Source organism: Leucoraja erinacea, chromosome 33 (assembly GCF_028641065.1).
Source record: "Leucoraja erinacea ecotype New England chromosome 33, Leri_hhj_1, whole genome shotgun sequence".
Taxonomy (NCBI): domain Eukaryota; kingdom Metazoa; phylum Chordata; class Chondrichthyes; order Rajiformes; family Rajidae; genus Leucoraja; species Leucoraja erinaceus.
The window spans coordinates 5,194,757-5,213,411 of record NC_073409.1 but is presented as its reverse complement, the minus strand read 5'-3'; the positions used below and the strand labels follow the sequence as shown (position 1 = coordinate 5,213,411).

The window sequence follows — 18,655 nt, the reverse complement described above, 5'->3', positions numbered from 1 at the left end:
GCCACTCTGGGCCACTCTGGGCCACTCTGGGCCACACTGGGCCACACTGGGCCACTCTGGGCCACTCTGGGCCACTCTGGGCCACTCTGGGCCACTCTGGGCCACTCTGGGCCACGTTTTTTCTTGACAAGGAATTCTGGAAAAACTGATGCCCCTCAGGGTTGTCGTTACAAAGCAACAACTAATTTTCTGGAAGTGAAGAAATATTCAATCAATTTATTGTATTTTTTTTCGTGTTTGCCTGACTTTTGAGTTTTGCAGACACACAATGCCACAGTGTCCCTGCTCCTTACACACATCCACTCCGAGACAGTCATTACTCACTCCGGACTGTGTCGCTCACGAGCTATCTGGTCGGCATCAGTGGTGGAATATCCATCATTTGTATTATGATCACCTCTGACATACCCTTAGATTTTTAATTAAAACTATTCCTGAAGGCCACATAAAATACTATTCCACTATGAAATTAATTAAATGTTAAACAACTAATATGACATGCACCAGTTTGAGGAACATAAATGCACAACAGATAATATCCATGTTAAAATCGCTAGAAGTAGATTTCTCTGCTCAGCGTACACAGGGCAAGGCAATAAATCAAGACGAGTATTGACTAATGTAACTGGTTACATTACAAGATGTCACAGCTCTTAATTGGATGGGGGTAGAAAATCATCAAGGAGAATTTGCACAAATGACTCTCTGCACTCGATCTTGATAAACAGTTCGCAATGCTTTCAGGATAGGAACTGAACACACTACTTGGAAATGTTAATCCTTCAGTACTAGGACCCCTGTGTTGAAACACCATCCATTTTGAAGGTTTAGTTTAGTTTAGTTTAGATGTACAGCGTGGAAACAGGCCCTTTGGCCCAACGTGATCTCGCCGACTAGCGGGTCCCCGCACATTAACACGATCCTAATACCCCTGTCCCACTTAGGAAACCTGAACGGAAACCTCAGGAGACTTTGCGCCCCACCCAAAGTTTCCGTGCGGTTCCCGGAGGTTGCTGGAGGTTGCAGGTAGTGGAAGCAGGTAGGGAGACTGACAAAAACCTCCGGGAACCGCACGGAAACCTTGGGTGGGGCGCAAAGTCTCCAGAGGTTTCCGTTCAGGTTTCCTAAGTGGGACAGGGGCATTACACACACGGGCGCTGGGAGGCAGCAGCACTACCAGCTGCACCACTGTAACGTGAACTCCACGAGTAAAAAGTGGTTGCTAAGAACCCACTGATGTATCAGTCACCAGCTCCTTTTAATCCCCTCCAAATCTAGCAAGAAAATGGATTTGTGCGTTCTTACACTATATGTTTAAATTGCTAGGTTACATACACACCAAATGATATCAATAGAAAACCTTGCATTGCTGTTCTATCTTATCAAACCTTAACATTTTAAATTCTTCACAATAAATGATCTTGAAGAGCAGTTTTATTGTTGCGGCTCACAGTTCCACAGACAAAGTCCAATGTCCACTCTGGGGCAGTGGTGAATCAGACTGTACCCTAGTCCTATCTAGACACAAAATGCTGGCGTAACTCATTGGGGAAAGGCAGCATTTCTGGAGAGAAGGAATGGGTGATGTTTCGGGTCGAGACACCTTCTTCGGACTCAAGTACTGAGTAATAAGCTGAGTACCCTAGCTTATGGAAGGACCGTTCAGAAGCCTAACAACAGAGGGGAAGATTTGTTTCCAAATCTTGGTGGTACATGTTTGCAAGCACCTGTCTGATGGGAGGGGGAAGAGGAGGAGGGAGGAATGATTGGGGTGGGACAACTCTTTGATTACGTTAACTTCAGGAGCGGCATAGTGGCGCAACAGTAAAGTTTCTGCCTTACCGCGCCAGAGACTTGTGTTCGATCCTGACTAGAGGTGCTGTCTGCACAGAGTTTGTACATTCTCCCTGTGACCCTGTGGGTTTTCTCCAGGTGCTCCAGTTTCCTCCCATACTCCAAAGACATACAGGTTTGTGGGTTAATTGACTTCTGCATAATTGTAAATTATGTAGTACTAGTGTGCTGGTCGACACAGACTCTGTGGGTCAAAGTTATCCGTTTCCACACTGCATCTCAAAAGCCTGCGTTTGGCCTATATTCCTCCAATCCTGTCCTATCCATGTACCTGGCCAAATGCTTCCTAAACTTAGCAATAGTACCTGCCTCAATTACCTACTCCGGCAGCTCGTTCCATACACCCACCACCATTTGTGTAAAAAGGTAACCCCTCAGGTTCTTATTAAATCTTTCCTCCCTCACCTTAAACCTTTACCCTCCAGTTCTCGATTCCCCTACCCTGGGACAAAAGACCATATGCATTCACCCAATCTTTTCCCTCATTATGTTATACACCCAGCCGCCTCCTTGCACTCCAAGCATTAAAGTCCTCACCTGTCCAACCTCTCCCCTCTTGTGTCCTGGCAACATCCACCTAAATGTTCTCTGTACTATCCACTGACATCCTCTCTCCTTCCTCTCTAGATATTTTTAAGGCAGAGATAGATAAATTCTTGATTAGTATGGGTGTCACAGTTTATGGGAAGGCAGGAAATTGGGGTTAGGAGGGAGTGATAGATCAGCCATGATTGAATGGTGGAGTAGACTTGATGGGCCAAATGGCCTAATTCTAACCCCATCACTTATGCCCTTATAACTCTCCCCTCTCCCCTCTCACCAAGATAGCGTTGTTTTTTTTAGCAGACTAAAGCCCCTGTCCCACTTAGGAGACCTAAACAGCCACCTCTGGTGCCCTTGCCCGCCACCCAAGGTTTCCATGAGGTCCCTGGAGGTTTTGGTCACTCTCCCTAATGGTCGAAAGTGGTTTCTGCATGGTCGAGGCTTCATCTAGGTTGCTGCTATTTTTTCATCATGGTTAAAACCGGCCTCGACTAAAAATAGGTTGCCGTTTTAAAAATCGATCATTTTTTAGTCGCAAGCCGGTTTTCTTCAGAGTCGAAGAAGGTTTTCAACATATGCGTGGGAGGTGGTAGGAGGTTGCAGGTCACCTCAACCTTGATTTTTTTTTTTTGGGTGGCAGGCAAGGTCACCAGAGGTTGCTGTTTAGGTCTCCTAAGTGGGACAGGGGGCTTAACAATACCTCTACTTACCTTTTATTTTTGCAAACTAGCAGCTCCAGCAATGCATTACCCTATAATTGCCTGTCTTAAGTACTTAAACCCCAAATTATGATTTAATTCAGCTGGCCCATTGATAAGAGAGCTCCCAGAAGCCAACTAGTCTCAGGTGTGTAAAGTTCAGTCTCTGAGCAAATAATGCCACTCCTCCAAAATTTTTCCATGCCATACGTGTTAGTGGCATTTAAGATGCATTTGGACAGGCACATGGGCACACAGGGAACGGAGGGATATGCAGTATGAGCAGGCAGATAAGTGATGGTACAGTAGAGACATTGTGGGCCGAAGGGCCAGTTGCTGTGCTATACTGTTCTCTGCGAAGGAAGAAACTGCAGATGTTGGTTTACACCGAAGATAGACACAAAATGCTGGAGTCACTCAGCAGGACAGGCAATGGCTCTGTGGAATCCAGAGATTATCACCTGACTTGAGTTGCTGCATGACCTGCGGAGTGTCTATCTGTATTCTTCTATGTTCCAGAACAGGATCTCATATTTCGCTTGGGCAGCTTACAGCCCAGTGGTATGATTTTTGATTTCTCTAACTTCAAGTCACACTGGCATTCCCTCTCAATCCATCCCACCCCCACCAGCTTCTTGTTTTCACCCAGCAAACAGCTAACAATGGCCTGTTTCCTTTGTCATTGTCACTTTATTTAAAAAAAAAATTCATTCATTGTTCTTTATCTCTCTACGTCATCGTCTATATCTCTCGTTTCCCTTTTTCCTAACTAGTCTGGAAGGGTCTTGACCCAAAACGTCACCCATTCCTTCTCTCCAGGGATGCTGCCTGTCCTGCTGAGTTACTGCAGCTTTTTGTGTCTATCTATGTTCGATGATACAGCAGTTCTTTGCTTATCACACTGTGGAGTTTACACTTTGCTGCACCCATTTTCCTTTCAGGTTCGAACAATCAATTATTCCCATTGCAACAGAGAATTAAACCAGTCCAGAACTTCAGTATTCCTCGTTGAGAGAAATAAACATCCTGATTATCATTGTACTCTTTGGAACCCTCACTGGTAATTGGCAAATGTAATGATCATTGCCTTACAATTTATTCCCGATCAGTCATATGTGTACGATGTAATCTCTTCCATTTCCAAACATCGGTTTTAGTTTAGTTTAATTTAGAGATACAAGTCAAGTCAAGTCAAGTCATGTTTATTTGTCACATACACATACGAGATGTGCAGTGAAATGAAAGTGGCAATGCTCGCGGACTTTTGTGCAAAAAGACAAATAACCAAACAACCAAACAAACTATAAACACAATCATAACACACATATACCTTTACATAATAAATAATGGAAGGAAAAACGTTCAGTAGAGTTAGTCCCTGGTGAGATAGGCGTTTACAGTCCGAATGGCCTCTGGGAAGAAACTCCTTCTCAACCTCTCTGTTCTCACCGCATGGCAACGGAGGCGTTTGCCTGACCGTAGCAGCTGGAACAGTCCGTTGCAGGGGTGGAAGGGGTCTCTCATGATATTGTTGGCTCTGGAGTTGCACCTCCTGATGTATAGCTCCTGATACTAGATACAGCGCGGAAACAGGCCTTTCAGCCCATCGAGTCCATGCCGACCAGCGATCCCCGCATACTAACACTATCCTACACACACTATGTTCAAGTTCAAGTTCACATCTATTTGTCACATGCACCAATTAAGGTACAGTGTAAATGAGTCACCATGCAACCATACAATCAAAAAGGACACAATACATAATAGAATTTCACATAAACATCCACCACACAGTGGAATCAACATCCTTCACTGTGATGGAAGGCAGTAACGTTCCGTCAATCTTCACCCTTTCTTATAACCATATAACCATATACCAATTACAGCACGGAAACAGGCTATCTCGACCCTTCTAGTCCGTGCCGAACACGTATTCTCCCCTAGTCCCATCTACCTGCACTCAGACCATAACCCTCCATTCCTTTCCCATCCATATACCTATCCAATTTATTTTTAAATGATAAAATTGAACCTGCCTCCACCACTTCCATTGGAAGCTCATTCCACACAGCAACCACTCTCTGAGTAAAGAAGTTCCCCCTCATGTTACCCCTAAACTTCTGTCCCTTAATTCTCAAGTCATGTCCTCGTGTTTGAATCTTCCCTACTCTCAGTGGGAAAAGCTTATCCACGTCAACTCTGTCTATCCCTCTCATCATTTCTTCACCCTGTGGTTGGCGGTAATGAACTCACCGTAGTTTATTGTATGGCTGTATGGTGATCACACATTTCACCGTGCCAACTGGCACATGTGACAAATAAATGTATCTTGTATCTTGTAGTTGCCGCTACGGACCGCCTGATGTACGAGCCCTCTTGTCGGGATGGTCGAAACGTTGACGCCGGGATGGATCGGAGCTAGAGACAATTTTACTCAGTCAATTAACTCACAAACCAGTATGTCTTTGAGGCATGGGAGGAAACCTGAGCACCTGGAGAAAACCCACGCAGGTCACGGTGAACGTACAAACTCTGTACAGAAACTGCTGTACAGACTCTACCATTAGCGCCCTATTGTATTGAAGTCATTGTAGGTGCTTTTGACCACAGACTTTCTGAGCACACGTGCCCATGAGGTAATAAAAGAAGCATTAACGAGCTGGAGGTGTGATGTGGAACGCAAAGCTACATCGATCATTTTTATATATAAAACACTTTTCGATACTGGCAGCCTTTCCTTGTTCTAAAACAGCATTTGTGATTGGAATGAGGGATTGGAACTAACGCCCAAACCCCTGTTTCAAATCCCAAAGTAATGAAAGTTAGAGAAGTCCAAAAACGCATTGACATATGCACTAAATTATAACGGAGTATTACAGAGAGCTGACCTCGAATGCTTGTCATCTGGCTAAACTAATGATCAGAAGAGAGGGCAAATTCATTCTTTCATAGACCTCACTTAGGCTTGGTGTGACCTTGTGTAACATTTCGGCCTGACACTTTTATTGATTAGATCTAGCAGCTAATGCACTGAGCAGCGCTGTACCTGGTGCCTTCCTCGGGCATTTTCCCTCGACATCTTAATTTAAACTGCTCTTGCTGAAACACCAGCGAAGAACAAAAGAATTGGAGTGGCCCAACATGGCCAGTGCGACTTACAAAGAGTGCATTATCGTTTGCTGCAATAACTTCCTCCTTCTTGCTCCCTTTCATAAATCATAAAGGCCGCTGAACATGAGCACCTTATATACCTACACTACCCACCCCTTCACACCGATTCAGCCTCCGTCTGACTATAAATGAGCCTCTGAAGGAAAGCTTGCAAGAATAGCAGAGGGAGAAACTACGAAGTATAGGATGGAACTACGAAGTATAGGAAGGAACTGCAGATGCTGGCTTTACACCGAAGGTAGACACAAAATGCTGGAGTAACTCAGCGGGACAGGCAGCATCTCTGGAGAGAAGGGATGGGTGACGTTTCGGGTCGAGACCCTTCTTCAGACCCGAAATGTCACCCATTCCTTCTATCCGGAGATGCTGCCTGTCCCGCTGAGTTACTCCAGCATTTTGTGTCTATCTTCCGAAGTGCCGCAAGAATTAGTTCCTGACTCTACAATTGTTCACTATTTTGGTCAGTGTGGGGAAGAAGGGCTAGTTTCTACTCTGCCTCACTTTTATCTCACTTCAGGAGCTTACAACCCAACGGTATGAACATTGAATTCTGCAATTTTCAGTAACAAAGGTGGTGCAGCGGTAGAGTTGCTGCCTTACAGCGCCAGACACCCGGGTTCGATCCTGACGACGGATGCTGTTCGTACAGAATTTGTACATTCTCCCTGTGGGTTTTTTCCGGGATCTCCAGTTTCCTCCAACACTCCAAGGGCGCACAGGTTTGTAAGCTAATTGGCTTGGTATAATTTTAATTGCCCCTAATGTGTGTAGGATAGTGTTAAGAGTCCTGTCCCATTGTACGAGGTAACTCAAGAGCCCTCCCGAGTTTAAAAAAAAAATGAAACTCGTGGTAAGCACGGAGAATGAACGTAGCGGGTACGTCGGAGCTCGGGGACGTCTCTTAGCGGCTCGTAACGCTAACGGCAGGTACTCTGGAAGACTCGCTAACGGCAGGTAAGCACGGGAAGACACGTGAAGATTTTTCGACATGTTGAAAAATGTCCACGAGAGCCCCGAATACCGACGAGTGGCCATTACCGTAAATCTCCGAGTTCGAATCAGGGCAAACTCGGGAGAGCTCTTGGAATGAACTCGTACCGTGGGACAGGGGTTTAACGTCAGTATTTTGTGTCTATCTTCGGTTTAAACCAGCATCTGCCGTTCTTTCCTACACATTAGTTTTTGGGCAAGGCCATCGTGGGCCAAAGAGCTCGTTCTTGTGCTGCGCTGTTCAATGTCCTAATGTTATCAAGCCCTGCGTCTTGGTCGTCACCGATTCAAATTATTTGTCAATCGATGGCCAAGTCTTCACCTGGCCCTCCCTGAACCTCTTCACTGATCTAACTTGCTTCCTTCCTTCACGATCCTGCCACCAGGACCACTTTAGGTCACTCTCCATCTGAAGAAGGGTCGCAACCCGAAATGTCACCTATTCCTTTTCTCCAGAGAAGCTGTCTGACTTGCTGAGTTACTCCAGCATTTTGTGTCTACCTCCACTTTAGGTCATTGGCCTTACTATCTCCTTAATATCTTAATATCTGATGGGGTTGGACAGGCTAGATTCAGGAAGATTATTCCCGATGTTGGGGAAGTCCAGAACTAGGGGTCACAGTTTAAGGATAAGAGGGAAGTCTTTTAGGACCGAGATGAGAAAATCATTTTTTACACAGAGAGTGGTGAATCTGTGGAATTCTCTGCCACAGAAGGTAGTTGAGGCCACTTCATAGCCTATATTTAACAGGGAGTTAGATGTGGCCCTTGTGGCTAAAGGGATCAGGGGGTATGGAGAGAAGGCAGGTACAGGATACTGAGTTGGATGATCAGCCATGATCATATCGAATGGCGGTGCAGGCTCGAAGGGCCGAATGGCCTACTCCTGCACCTATTTTCTATGTTTCTATGTTTCTATGTATTGTCTACGTACAGTAATGCTGCAATAAGAAGGATCAATATCATGATAACTATGGAACAAATGGACTGTTATGAACGCTATTCTGATTCACTAAAGCCCCCCAAGGAGAGAAATAGAAGTGGTACATCATGCATGCATCTGAACAATGGTCCTGATCCAAAACATCGCCTATCCATGCCCTCAGGGGGTATGGAGAGAAGGCAGGGATGGGATACTGAGTTGGATCAGCCATGATCATATCGATTGGCGGTGCAGGCTCGAAGGGCCGAATGGCCTACTCCTGCACCTATTTTCTATATATCTATGTTTACGTGACTCGGTGTCAAAACATGTTAATATTTTCCCTGAAGACCCATCTAATCTTTCCCCCACAACAAAGACATTGTGGAAATGCGAGCTTTCGTTGCAAAATTCAGAAAAGTGATTTCAGAATGTTACGGCTGTAATCACAGGAGACAAGGAAACCAATACACTGTGGTGGTGTCACAGATAAGCTACATTCAATCATTATCTAACATCCCGTCTACATTTTTGCATTTCACATGCAAAATTGTCTTCTGCAAACAAAACCTCAAGCTTTTGTTTTGAAAGCAGTGAATAAAATATTTCACTAGGTGGTGTGCACGGCTGGGAAACAAGCAGATGTTTTCATAGTTACAGATTTCTTTAAAAAAACAAAGGAATACAGTTATTCTCAGATGTAAAAAACATCCTGTACTCTGATACGCATGAACTAGTATTAAAGTCTTTGTTTACCAGATGCTGCTGCCTATTCCTTGTGGCTTAAGGGTCACTCGGGCAAATGCAGAGTGAAGGCATGCCCCTGTCCCACTTAGGGGATACTGAGTTGGATCAGATTTCCATGATCCCAGGTATCGCGGTTGGCGAGGTGCAGGCTCGTAAACTGACGAAAACCTCCGGGAACCGCACAGAAACCTTGGGTGGGGCGCAAAGTCTCCAGAGGTTTCCGTTCAGGTTTCCTAAGTGGGACAGGGGCATGACTTACACACAGTCCAGTAGAGTATTGCCATAACTGAGCGCAGTCCGGTTAGTAATAGTCCACTGAGCCCGCACGCAAGAGACGCCCTAGAGGTTTTTAATTACTCCATTCCTGGCTTCATTTACAAGACATGTTTTAGTTTAGTTCAGAGATACAGCTTGGAAACAGGCCCTTCGGCCCGCCGAGTCCGTGCTGACCATCGATCACCTTGTGCACACAGGTTCTATGTAATCGCACTTTCGCATCCGCTCCTCGCCTCCCCGACACACACTTGGGGCAATTTACAGAGGAGCCAATTAGACCGCGAACCCGCAAGTCTTTCGGATGTGGGAGGAAACCGGAGCACCTGGAGGAAACCCACGCGGCCAATGGGAGAACGTGCAAACTCCACACAGACAACATCCCGACTATCAAATTTTTGCTCTTCACATAAGGCTCAAATTGTGCGTGCTAGCCTGAACGTCCCGCTTTTGTTTTGAGAAGCATCCTGGCCTGAAAAATATTCCTCACTAGGCAGATGCTGTGCACCTGCTGGGTTCCTCCAAACTTTGTAAGCACGATTTTTTCTGCAGTTACTTGAGTCTTTCTTTAAAAAAGGCGCAGAAAGGAATACATTCGGCCCTCAAATTATCCATCATTCAATCATGGCTGTCTATCTCTCCCTCCTAACCCCAATTCTCCTGTACTCTGATACCCTTGAACACCATGAAGGTAACCTAGCAACTATGATCTTCTAAAGTGTGTGCAGTTCTTTACTGTGCATCGTGTTTTGCTGCCTCATTCACCTAATACTGATATTAATGTTGCTTGTATAATTTGATTATTGTGTATTATCAGTATGTTATTGCATTTACTAGTCTATTAAGCTGCAGCATGTAAGAATTTCATTGTTCTGTCGTATACAGTATATATATGGCAATGACACCCTGTTGATTCTTGACAATATTTAAATGTTGGCAGTATTTCACACTGCCACATCAGCATTCAGAGGCGGAGGGAATTAGCCGTCTTTTTTCACACAGAGAGTGGTGAATCTCGGAACTCTCTGCCACAGAGGGTTGTTGAGGCCAGTTCATTGGCTATATTTAAAGGGAGTTAGATGTGGCCCTTGTGGCTAAGGGGATCAGGGGGTATGGAGAGAAGGCAGGTACGGGATACTGATTTGGATGATCAGCCATGATCATATTGAATGGCATTGCAGGCTCGAAGGCCGAATGGCCTACTCCTGCACCTAATTTCTATGTTTCTATGTTTCCATACTTGAAAGTTGTACCAAATCACAAGAAAATTAAGTCTCCTCACACCAGCCGGCTTCAAACAGAAATTGCAGTGAAAAGCTGAGATTTTAAAATCCCCAGCTCTGTTTCATCGAATCCCCGATGGACTTGTCAGTTCCATTGCTACAAACCTCCTCCAGGCCTGTAATCCTTTGAGATTTCTACCTTCCTCCAATTCTGGCCTCTTCTGCATCTCTGGTTGTCGTGACTACTTCACATGCAGCAGCTTGTTCCGAAGCCCTGGCCCTAAGCTCTGGAATTTCCTCCTTAAACCCTCTTTACCTCATCATCAATTTCCCTCCCTTAAGATGTTTGTTAAAAATGTCTCCGACTGGGCAATCGATCACTGCGTGCCAACATCTTAGGCTCAACGTCAAAGGTTTTTAAATGGTGTCCCTGTGAAGGACATTTGGAACATTTTACAACATAAGAGATGTTATATAAATTGAAATTGCTGTTGTTAAATAAAGATTGAGAGTCTCTGACTCAAGAGTGGAATATGAATGCTCAACGGGAGAGAGACAGACAGACAGGAGTTGTTTTCTCTGTAGTATGTATATGGTTATCAATATTGCCAGCTCCAAATAAGTGTTAATAGCCCACAGCATATTAATTACTCTGCTGATAAACGCACAGGAAATTAACGTGAAGGAAGCCACTGCAGATGCTGCTTTTACACCGAAGATAGACACAAACTGATGGAGAAACTCAGCGGGTCAGGCAGCATCTCTGAATAGAAGGAATGGGTGACGTTTTGGGTCGAGACCCTGCTCCAGTCTGAAGTCTGAAGAAGGGTCTCGACCCGAAACGTCACCCATTCCTTCTATGTAGGGATGCTGCCTGTCCCGCTGAGTTCCTTCAGTATTTGTGTCTATCACAGCAAATTGGAGGAACAGCATCTCATATTTCGCTTGGGCAGTTTACAACCCAGTGATATGTATATTGATTTCTCTAACTTCAAGTAACCCCTTCACTCCCTCTCTCTCCATCCGTCTCCCACCCAAGTTGCAAAAAGGTTCCTGATCTCACCTAGCAAACAGCTAACAACGGCCTATTCCCTTTATCAAAGTTACTTTTTTGCATATCTTTCATTAATTTGTTCTATATCTCTCTACATCACTATCTATATCTCTCGTTTCCCTTTCCCCTGACTAGTCTGAAGAAGGGTCCCGACCCAAAACATCACCCATTCCTTCTCTCCAGAGATGCTGCCTGTCCCGATGAGTTACTCTAGCAATTTGTGTCTATTACAGGAAATTAATAATGTATCGTAAGGAAACATTCTTCGAGAGATTTTTCAAGGTGTATAAGAGTGTTTGGGTGATATTTGTTTACCTGTCTCGATGTCCCAGACATACACGGCTCCATCTATACACTCCACTATCAGGAGATCCTCTGCTGGACGCCACTTTATTATCTGCACTGGTGACAGATGCTTCCTTGCATGCATCAGACATGTTCGACATTGGAGGCTCAGCAGTGCCACAGAGTTATCATTTGCCACACAGCAAATGGCTTGGTGCATCTCTGGCTGTTGGAAGAAAATGAACGGCACCATTAATCCATGGCATCATCCATTAATCCATCCAAGATTGAATGGCGGAGGAGACTTGATGGGCCGAAGGGCCTCACTCTGCCCCTGTAACTCGTGGTTAGTTCCTCTCTAAATGCAAGTCAATAGCAAACAGACGTTCCCATCTCACACGTAGGTAAGTGATGAAGCGTTATAGAGGCAAAGGGTCACACAGCAGGCAAACAGGCCCTTCGGCCCAACTCATCTATGCCAACTGAGATGCTCCATCTAACTTAGTCCAATTTGCCCATATTTGGCCCATATCCTAAATCTTTCCCATCCATGCACTTGTCAAGTGTCTTTTAAATGTTATACCTGCGTCAACCACATTCTCTGGCAGCTGATTCCATACTCCTACCCTCTTTGTGTAAAAAGGTTGCCCCTCAGATTCCTATTAAATTTTTCCCCTCTCACTTTCAATCTATGCTGGTTTAGAATCTTGATTTCCTGACTCTGAGTAAAAGACTCTGCATTCACCCGATCTATTCCCCTCATGATGTTGTACACCTCTATAAGATCACCCCTCAGTTTCCTGTGCTCTATAGAATAGAACTCTACCCTGGCCTGGCCTCCCATTATATACATTGTGCTTTATTTGGAAAGAGAATTTACTAATAAATTACCTGCTGACAAAAACAGGAGAGATTTAATTCCTATAAATCCTGAGGAAAGTCATTCTTGCCATAGAGGGAGTACAGAGAAGGTTCACCAGACTGATTCCTGGGATGTCAGGACTTTCATATGAAGAAAGACTGGATAGACTCGGTTTGTACTCGCTAGAATTTAGAAGATTGAGGGGGGATCTTATAGAAACTTACAAAATTCTTAAGGGGTTGGACAGGCTAGATGCAGGAAGATTGTTCCCGATGTTGGGAAGTCCAGAACAAGGGTTCACAGTTTAAGGATAAGGGGGAAATCTTTTAGGACGTAGATGAGGAAAACATTTTTCACACAGAGAGTGGTGAATCTCTGGAATTCTCTGCCACAGAAGGTAGTTGAGGCCAGTTCATTGGCTATATTTAAGAGGGAGTTAGATGTGGCCCTTGTGGCTAAAGGGATCAGGGGGTATGGAGAGAAGGCAGGTACAGGATACTGAGTTGGATGATCAGCCATGATCATATCGAATGGCGGTGCAGGCTCGAAGGGCCGAATGGCCTACTCCTGCACCTATTTTCTATGTTTCTATGTATTGTCTACGTACAGTAATACTGCAATAAGAAGGATCAATATCATGATAACTATGGAACAAATGGACTGTTATGAACGCTATTCTGATTCACTAAAGCCCCTCAAGGAGAGAAATAGAAGTGGTACATCATGCATGCATCTGAACAATGGTCCTGATCCAAAACATCGCCTATCCATGCCCTCCAGAGATATTGCCTGACCTGTTGGGTTAATCCAGCTACACGATTCCAACACGATTCCTTGTGTCTCCATAGTTGATTTTTAACTGTACCCTACCTTTTCATACCTCTAGTTTCCCTCTCCCTTGACTCTCAGTCTGAAGAAAGGTCTCGACCCGAAACTTCACCTATTCCTTTTCTCCAGAGATGCTGCCTGACCAGCGGAGTTAGCTTCAGTAAACCAGCATCTGCAGTTCCTTCCTACGCCTGAAATATCCTTGTGCAGGAGGGAACTGCACGGAGTTTGTACGTTCTCACCGTGACCTGCGTGGGTTTTCCCCGAGATCTTCGGTTTCCTCCCGCGCTCCAAAGACGTACAGGTTTGTAAGTTAATTGGCTTGGTAGAAATGTAAAATAATTGGTCCCAGTGTGTGTAACCTAGTGTTAATGTGCGGGGGTCGCTGGTCGGTGAGCAGGAGTGTCTGGTTCTGCACTGTATCTCTAAACTAAACTAAACTAAACTTAACTGCAGATGCTAGTTTGCACCGAAGATAGACACAAAATGCTGGAGTAACTCAGTGGTTCAGGCAGCATCTCTGGAGAGAAGGAATAGGTGAAGTTTTGGGTGAAAACCCTTGTTCAGATCCTGCATGCTAATCAGTTAGGGACCAGTTAGGAATGAAAAATATATGCATGGCTCATCAGCAAAGCTCACCAATTGATGTATACAAACCTGATCAAAAATAGCAGAGAGGAGGCAACGGTATCAGTTCAAACATATTCCTTGTTAATAAAGGAAATCCCCATTAGGATCCTCCATGGCTTACATGACCTACAAGACCTACAAGACTTGGGGCGGAACAGTGGAGCAGTGGTAGAGTTGCTGCCCTATAACGCCAGAGACCCGGGTTCCATGCTGTCTGTATGGAGTTTGTACGTTCTCCCCACGACCTGCTTGGGTTTTCTCTGAGATCTTTGGTTTTCTCCCACACTCCAAAGATGTACAAGTTTGTAGTTTAATTGGCTTGGTATAAGTGTAAATTGTCCCTAGCGTGTAGGATAGTGTTAATGTGTGGGGATAGCTGGTCAGCCCAGACTCGGTGGGCCGATGGGTCTGTTTCCGTGCCGTATCACTAAATTAAACTAAGTGCAAACTTATTCTTGTTAAAGAGCATTGCTGCCTCGGTTAGCCGTGCCTCCAGAGATCATCTAGGTCATCTTTACATTCTCCATGTGTCATCTCACCGTGAGAGGTGGCACTGCAGCCAGAGAGGGCGGTGGGTGTATGGAACAAGCTGCCAGAGGAGGTAGTTGAGGCTGGGACTATCCCACCGTTTAAGAAACAGTTAGACGGGTACATGGATAGGACAGGTTTGGAGGGATATGGACCAAGCGCAGGCTGGTGGGACTAGTTTAGCTGGGACATGTTGGCCGGTGTGGGCAAGTTGGACTGAAGGGCCTGTTTAATCTATGACTCTACGAGAGGTTCCTGTCAGCACCGGGATGTCCGGGGCTGGAAGGTACGAGGAACAATGAGAGGCAGGAATCGCACCGCGTGTCCCTATCGCCGCCCAGATGAAGCGCGACCAATTACTGCCGCCCTACTGCGCCCCGACTGAAATGTGTCATCATAAAAATGAATCTGCAGTTGTCTCGGCTTGGCGAATACTGCGACGTTGGTGGTGAGGATTAAGGGCAGGGGCAGAGCAGGGTGATTAGAAAATGACTTCTGGGCTCAATGTGGACAAAGCTAAACATATGCAGAACCCTGCACTGGGACAAAGCTCTCGTTACATTCGGCACTCTGCCAGAAAATATATTGATGTGCTCTTCTATATGTACATCCAGCTAGAAAATGATTATAAACACCCCATTACTGCATGCATTACATCCATTTAGAAGCTATTACAATGTTAAATACAATAATGAAAATGTTTAGTACATAACATTTTTATATCAACATCAATATCGTGACTTTAATTCAGCACTAAATCAATGGTTTATTAACGTCCCAGTATGTCAAAATGAAGCTCAGGACTCAATGGACAAGCGATCATTTACATGCAGCTTCTAATTACTTATAAGGATAGACACAAAATGCTGGAGTAACTCAGCGGGACAGGCAGCATCCCTGGATAGAAGGAATAGGTGGCGTTTCTGGTCGAGACCCTTCTTCAGACCCGAAGGTGCAGGAGTGTAGTCAGCATATACTCTAATAGATGTTGTGTACCATATACTGACCTTTCTGTCCTGGGCCTCCTCCACTGTCAGAGTGAGGCCAAACTCAAATTGGAGGAGCAGCACCTCGTATTTCGCTTGGACAGATTGGGCAGTGGTATGAATTCTGATTTCTCTAACTTCAAGTAAACTTTACTTTCCCTCTCTCTCTCCTTCCCTCCCCCATCCTCATTCTCTGACTAGTTTCACTATCCTGATTAATTTTTTAATGTTTTCATGTTATGTTTTTTATGCCTCCTTGTCACCAACAATGAACCATTCTATATTTCCTAAAGCACCTTCTGCTTTGATCTGTCTTTTTCACACCTTACCCTTCCATTTATCTCATCCCCCTCTCCCCAGAACCTCTGTCTGAAGAAGGGTCTCGGCCTAAAACATCACCCTTTCCTTCTCTCCAGAGATGCTGCCTGTCCCGCTGAATTGCTCCAGCATTTTGTGTCTCTCTTCAGGTAAACCAGCATCTGCAGTTCCATCCTACACTTATCATTTACTTACACTGCATTCCTCTGGACACACGGACAGGTTCAGAATGGCCCCCGCGTGCAGGACGAATCTGTGCAGGACCTCCCCTTTGAACATGTCCCACGAGATCACGCAGGAGTCTTCGTCTCCTGACACCAACCAGCTGGGGTCGAAGGTGGCAGATTTACTGTGTGGGTGGAGGAGGCAGGTTACTCGGCTACAGTGGCCGACCAGAATCCTGTGTGGCAACCAGGCTGCAACGGACAAACATTGATCAGCAATGAGTTCCCATAGACATCACTATACAATGTAGAGATAAGCCCCTTCGGCCGAACATCAGGCACTAATCCTACACTGCTCCTGACTTCACTACATTCATTGATTGATACTTTACTATCACATGTGACATGTCACAGTGAAATGCTTTGTTCTGTAAACCATGAACAAGGTATGCAAAGGGTCGCCACATAAAGGGCTTCGACAAAGTTTCCAAATATTCATTATAGTCCCCAATGGTCTCTTTATTCTCAGCCCCCCCTCCCCCCACCTCTCACTACATTCAACAGCAGCACAGTGTGGTCACGGTAGAGTCGCTGCCTTACAGCACCAGAGTCCTGGGTTCGATCCTGACTAGGGGAGCTGTCTGTATGGAGTTTGTACATTCTCCCTGTGACCGCGTGACTTTTCTCTGGATGTGCCGGTTCCTCACACACTCTAAGGACTTGCGGGCTTAAACATTCGGCAGAGCTGGGGTGGAATTTTGTCAAATGTCATAACTTGTGGGGCGTTTCAGGGACAGGGATTCTTTATTAAAATCTGAATTAAAAATAAATTTAATCAATTATTTACAATAATATGGACAATACAAAACAATACCAATAAATCCACCACCATGATACAAAGCATAAACAATATTCTTAAATACTGCATATTAAATAACTATATTACAATCCTTATTAAGGATATCATTCAAACATTTTTTTTTCTTTCTTTTTTTTCACATTAAAATCTGTTGGTGTTGGAACCATGTGGCTGGAGTTGAAGATGATTCAGATCACTTTTGCATCAGCCAAGTATGGGTGCAGGGTGACCAGGGATGGCCATTTTGAGATGCAGACCCTTTGCTCTCAGGTGGCAATTGCCAGTAGTGGATCCACAGGTCGATATGACTGCAATCGAACAACTATCCATGCCAGAAACACTGGCCCAATATGTTCACAATTCTTTGGACTTTTCTGTCAGTGAAGGTACTGCAGTTTGCCAGTTACAAATAACTTCAAAGTCTCCATTTTATTACTCCCTCTGGCAACAAACCTGTGCACCCTGCAAACATAAATCCTTTTATTCCTGACATTGTGAAGAAAATTCATTTAACAGGTCCCATGGCACACACAAGGATAAAAGAACCTCTGTTAAAGTTGTTGAATTAGGTTAGCACCTCATAGCCCCAAATAGGATTTTCACCGAGCATAGCAACACTGACAAGTCCTACATTTTCTGCCCCTTTCTGACTGCCTTTAAGATGGTGGTGATAAAGCTTTGGATTAGAGTCATAGAGCCATTCAGCATGGAAACAGGCCCTTTGGCTCAACTTGGCCACGCCAACCAAAATGTCCCATCTATGCTAGTCCCACCTGCCTGCATTTGGTTAATATGTGGGCAGTGGGCAGGTGCTATAGACCTGCACAGGAAGGTAGACTCTCCCGCCCCCACGAGTCTCGGGCAGATGGGGCTCATCAGCCTGGGAAGGCAGTCCATCTAGGAAAGGGAAAACTCTGATTTAAAACCTCCACTGCCTTGTGGCCCTATCCAGTCATGGAAAAGGGAGGTTGGACAAACTTAGATTATTTTCTCTGGAGTGTTGGAAGTTGAAGGGAGACCTGATATAACTATATAAAGTTATGAGGGGCATAGATGAGGTAGACAATCAGAACTTTTATCCAGATATAGAAATATCAAAGAGTAGCCGGCAAAAAGTGGAGGGGCTAAGTTTAAAAGATTTTAGAAGTTTTTTTACACAGAGAGTGGTGGGTGCCTGGAACACGATGCAGGGGTGGTGGTGGCGGGCAGATACAATTAGTGATGTTTAAGAGGCTTTTAAAAAGAGCATGGATATGCAGGGAATGGCGTAATATGGATCAGAAGCAGGCAGAGAAGATTCATTTAACGACGTCATGTTCAACACAGACATTGTGGGCTGAAGGGCCTGTTCCTGTGCTGTACTATTGTGTGTTCTTTGTCTAGCCTGTGATTCGGTAGACAGTTGTAAGCTTCTGATTGTGACGCAGTTGCTAAGTGGTATATGCCAATGATGGACTGAGTGTATATATGGGATTGCTGATGTCCTTGCAAAATGTCCAAAGCTGCAAAGAGTGCAGAGAAGATTTACAAGTATGTTGCCAGGACTCATGCTCCTGAGCTATAGGGAGAGGTTGGGCAAGCTCGGACTTTATTACTTGGAGTGCAGGAGTCTGGGGGATGATGTTATAGAGGTGTATAGAATCATGAGGATAGACAGAATTGGCCTATTGCCAATCTGTTGTCTATCAGAGAAGGATCAATATTGGAAGTAAAGTGAGGG

The 18,655-nt window shown here is 44.9% G+C and overlaps 1 protein-coding gene across 8 annotated transcripts in view; it reads right to left on the bottom strand.

The window, feature by feature from the left end:
- LOC129712570 (WD repeat-containing protein 72-like) overlaps window positions 1–18,655 on the bottom strand; it is a 140,476-nt gene that overhangs the window by 80,363 nt on the left and 41,458 nt on the right. For all 8 annotated transcript variants that reach the window (XM_055661079.1, XM_055661080.1, XM_055661081.1 and 5 more), the window contains exons 12-13: window positions 16,108–16,328; window positions 11,791–11,986 (exon numbers count right to left, since the gene is read on the bottom strand). In XM_055661079.1, coding sequence (XP_055517054.1) covers window positions 11,791–11,986; window positions 16,108–16,328 — 417 coding nt within the window. The remainder of the gene's footprint in view (window positions 1–11,790; window positions 11,987–16,107; window positions 16,329–18,655) is intronic.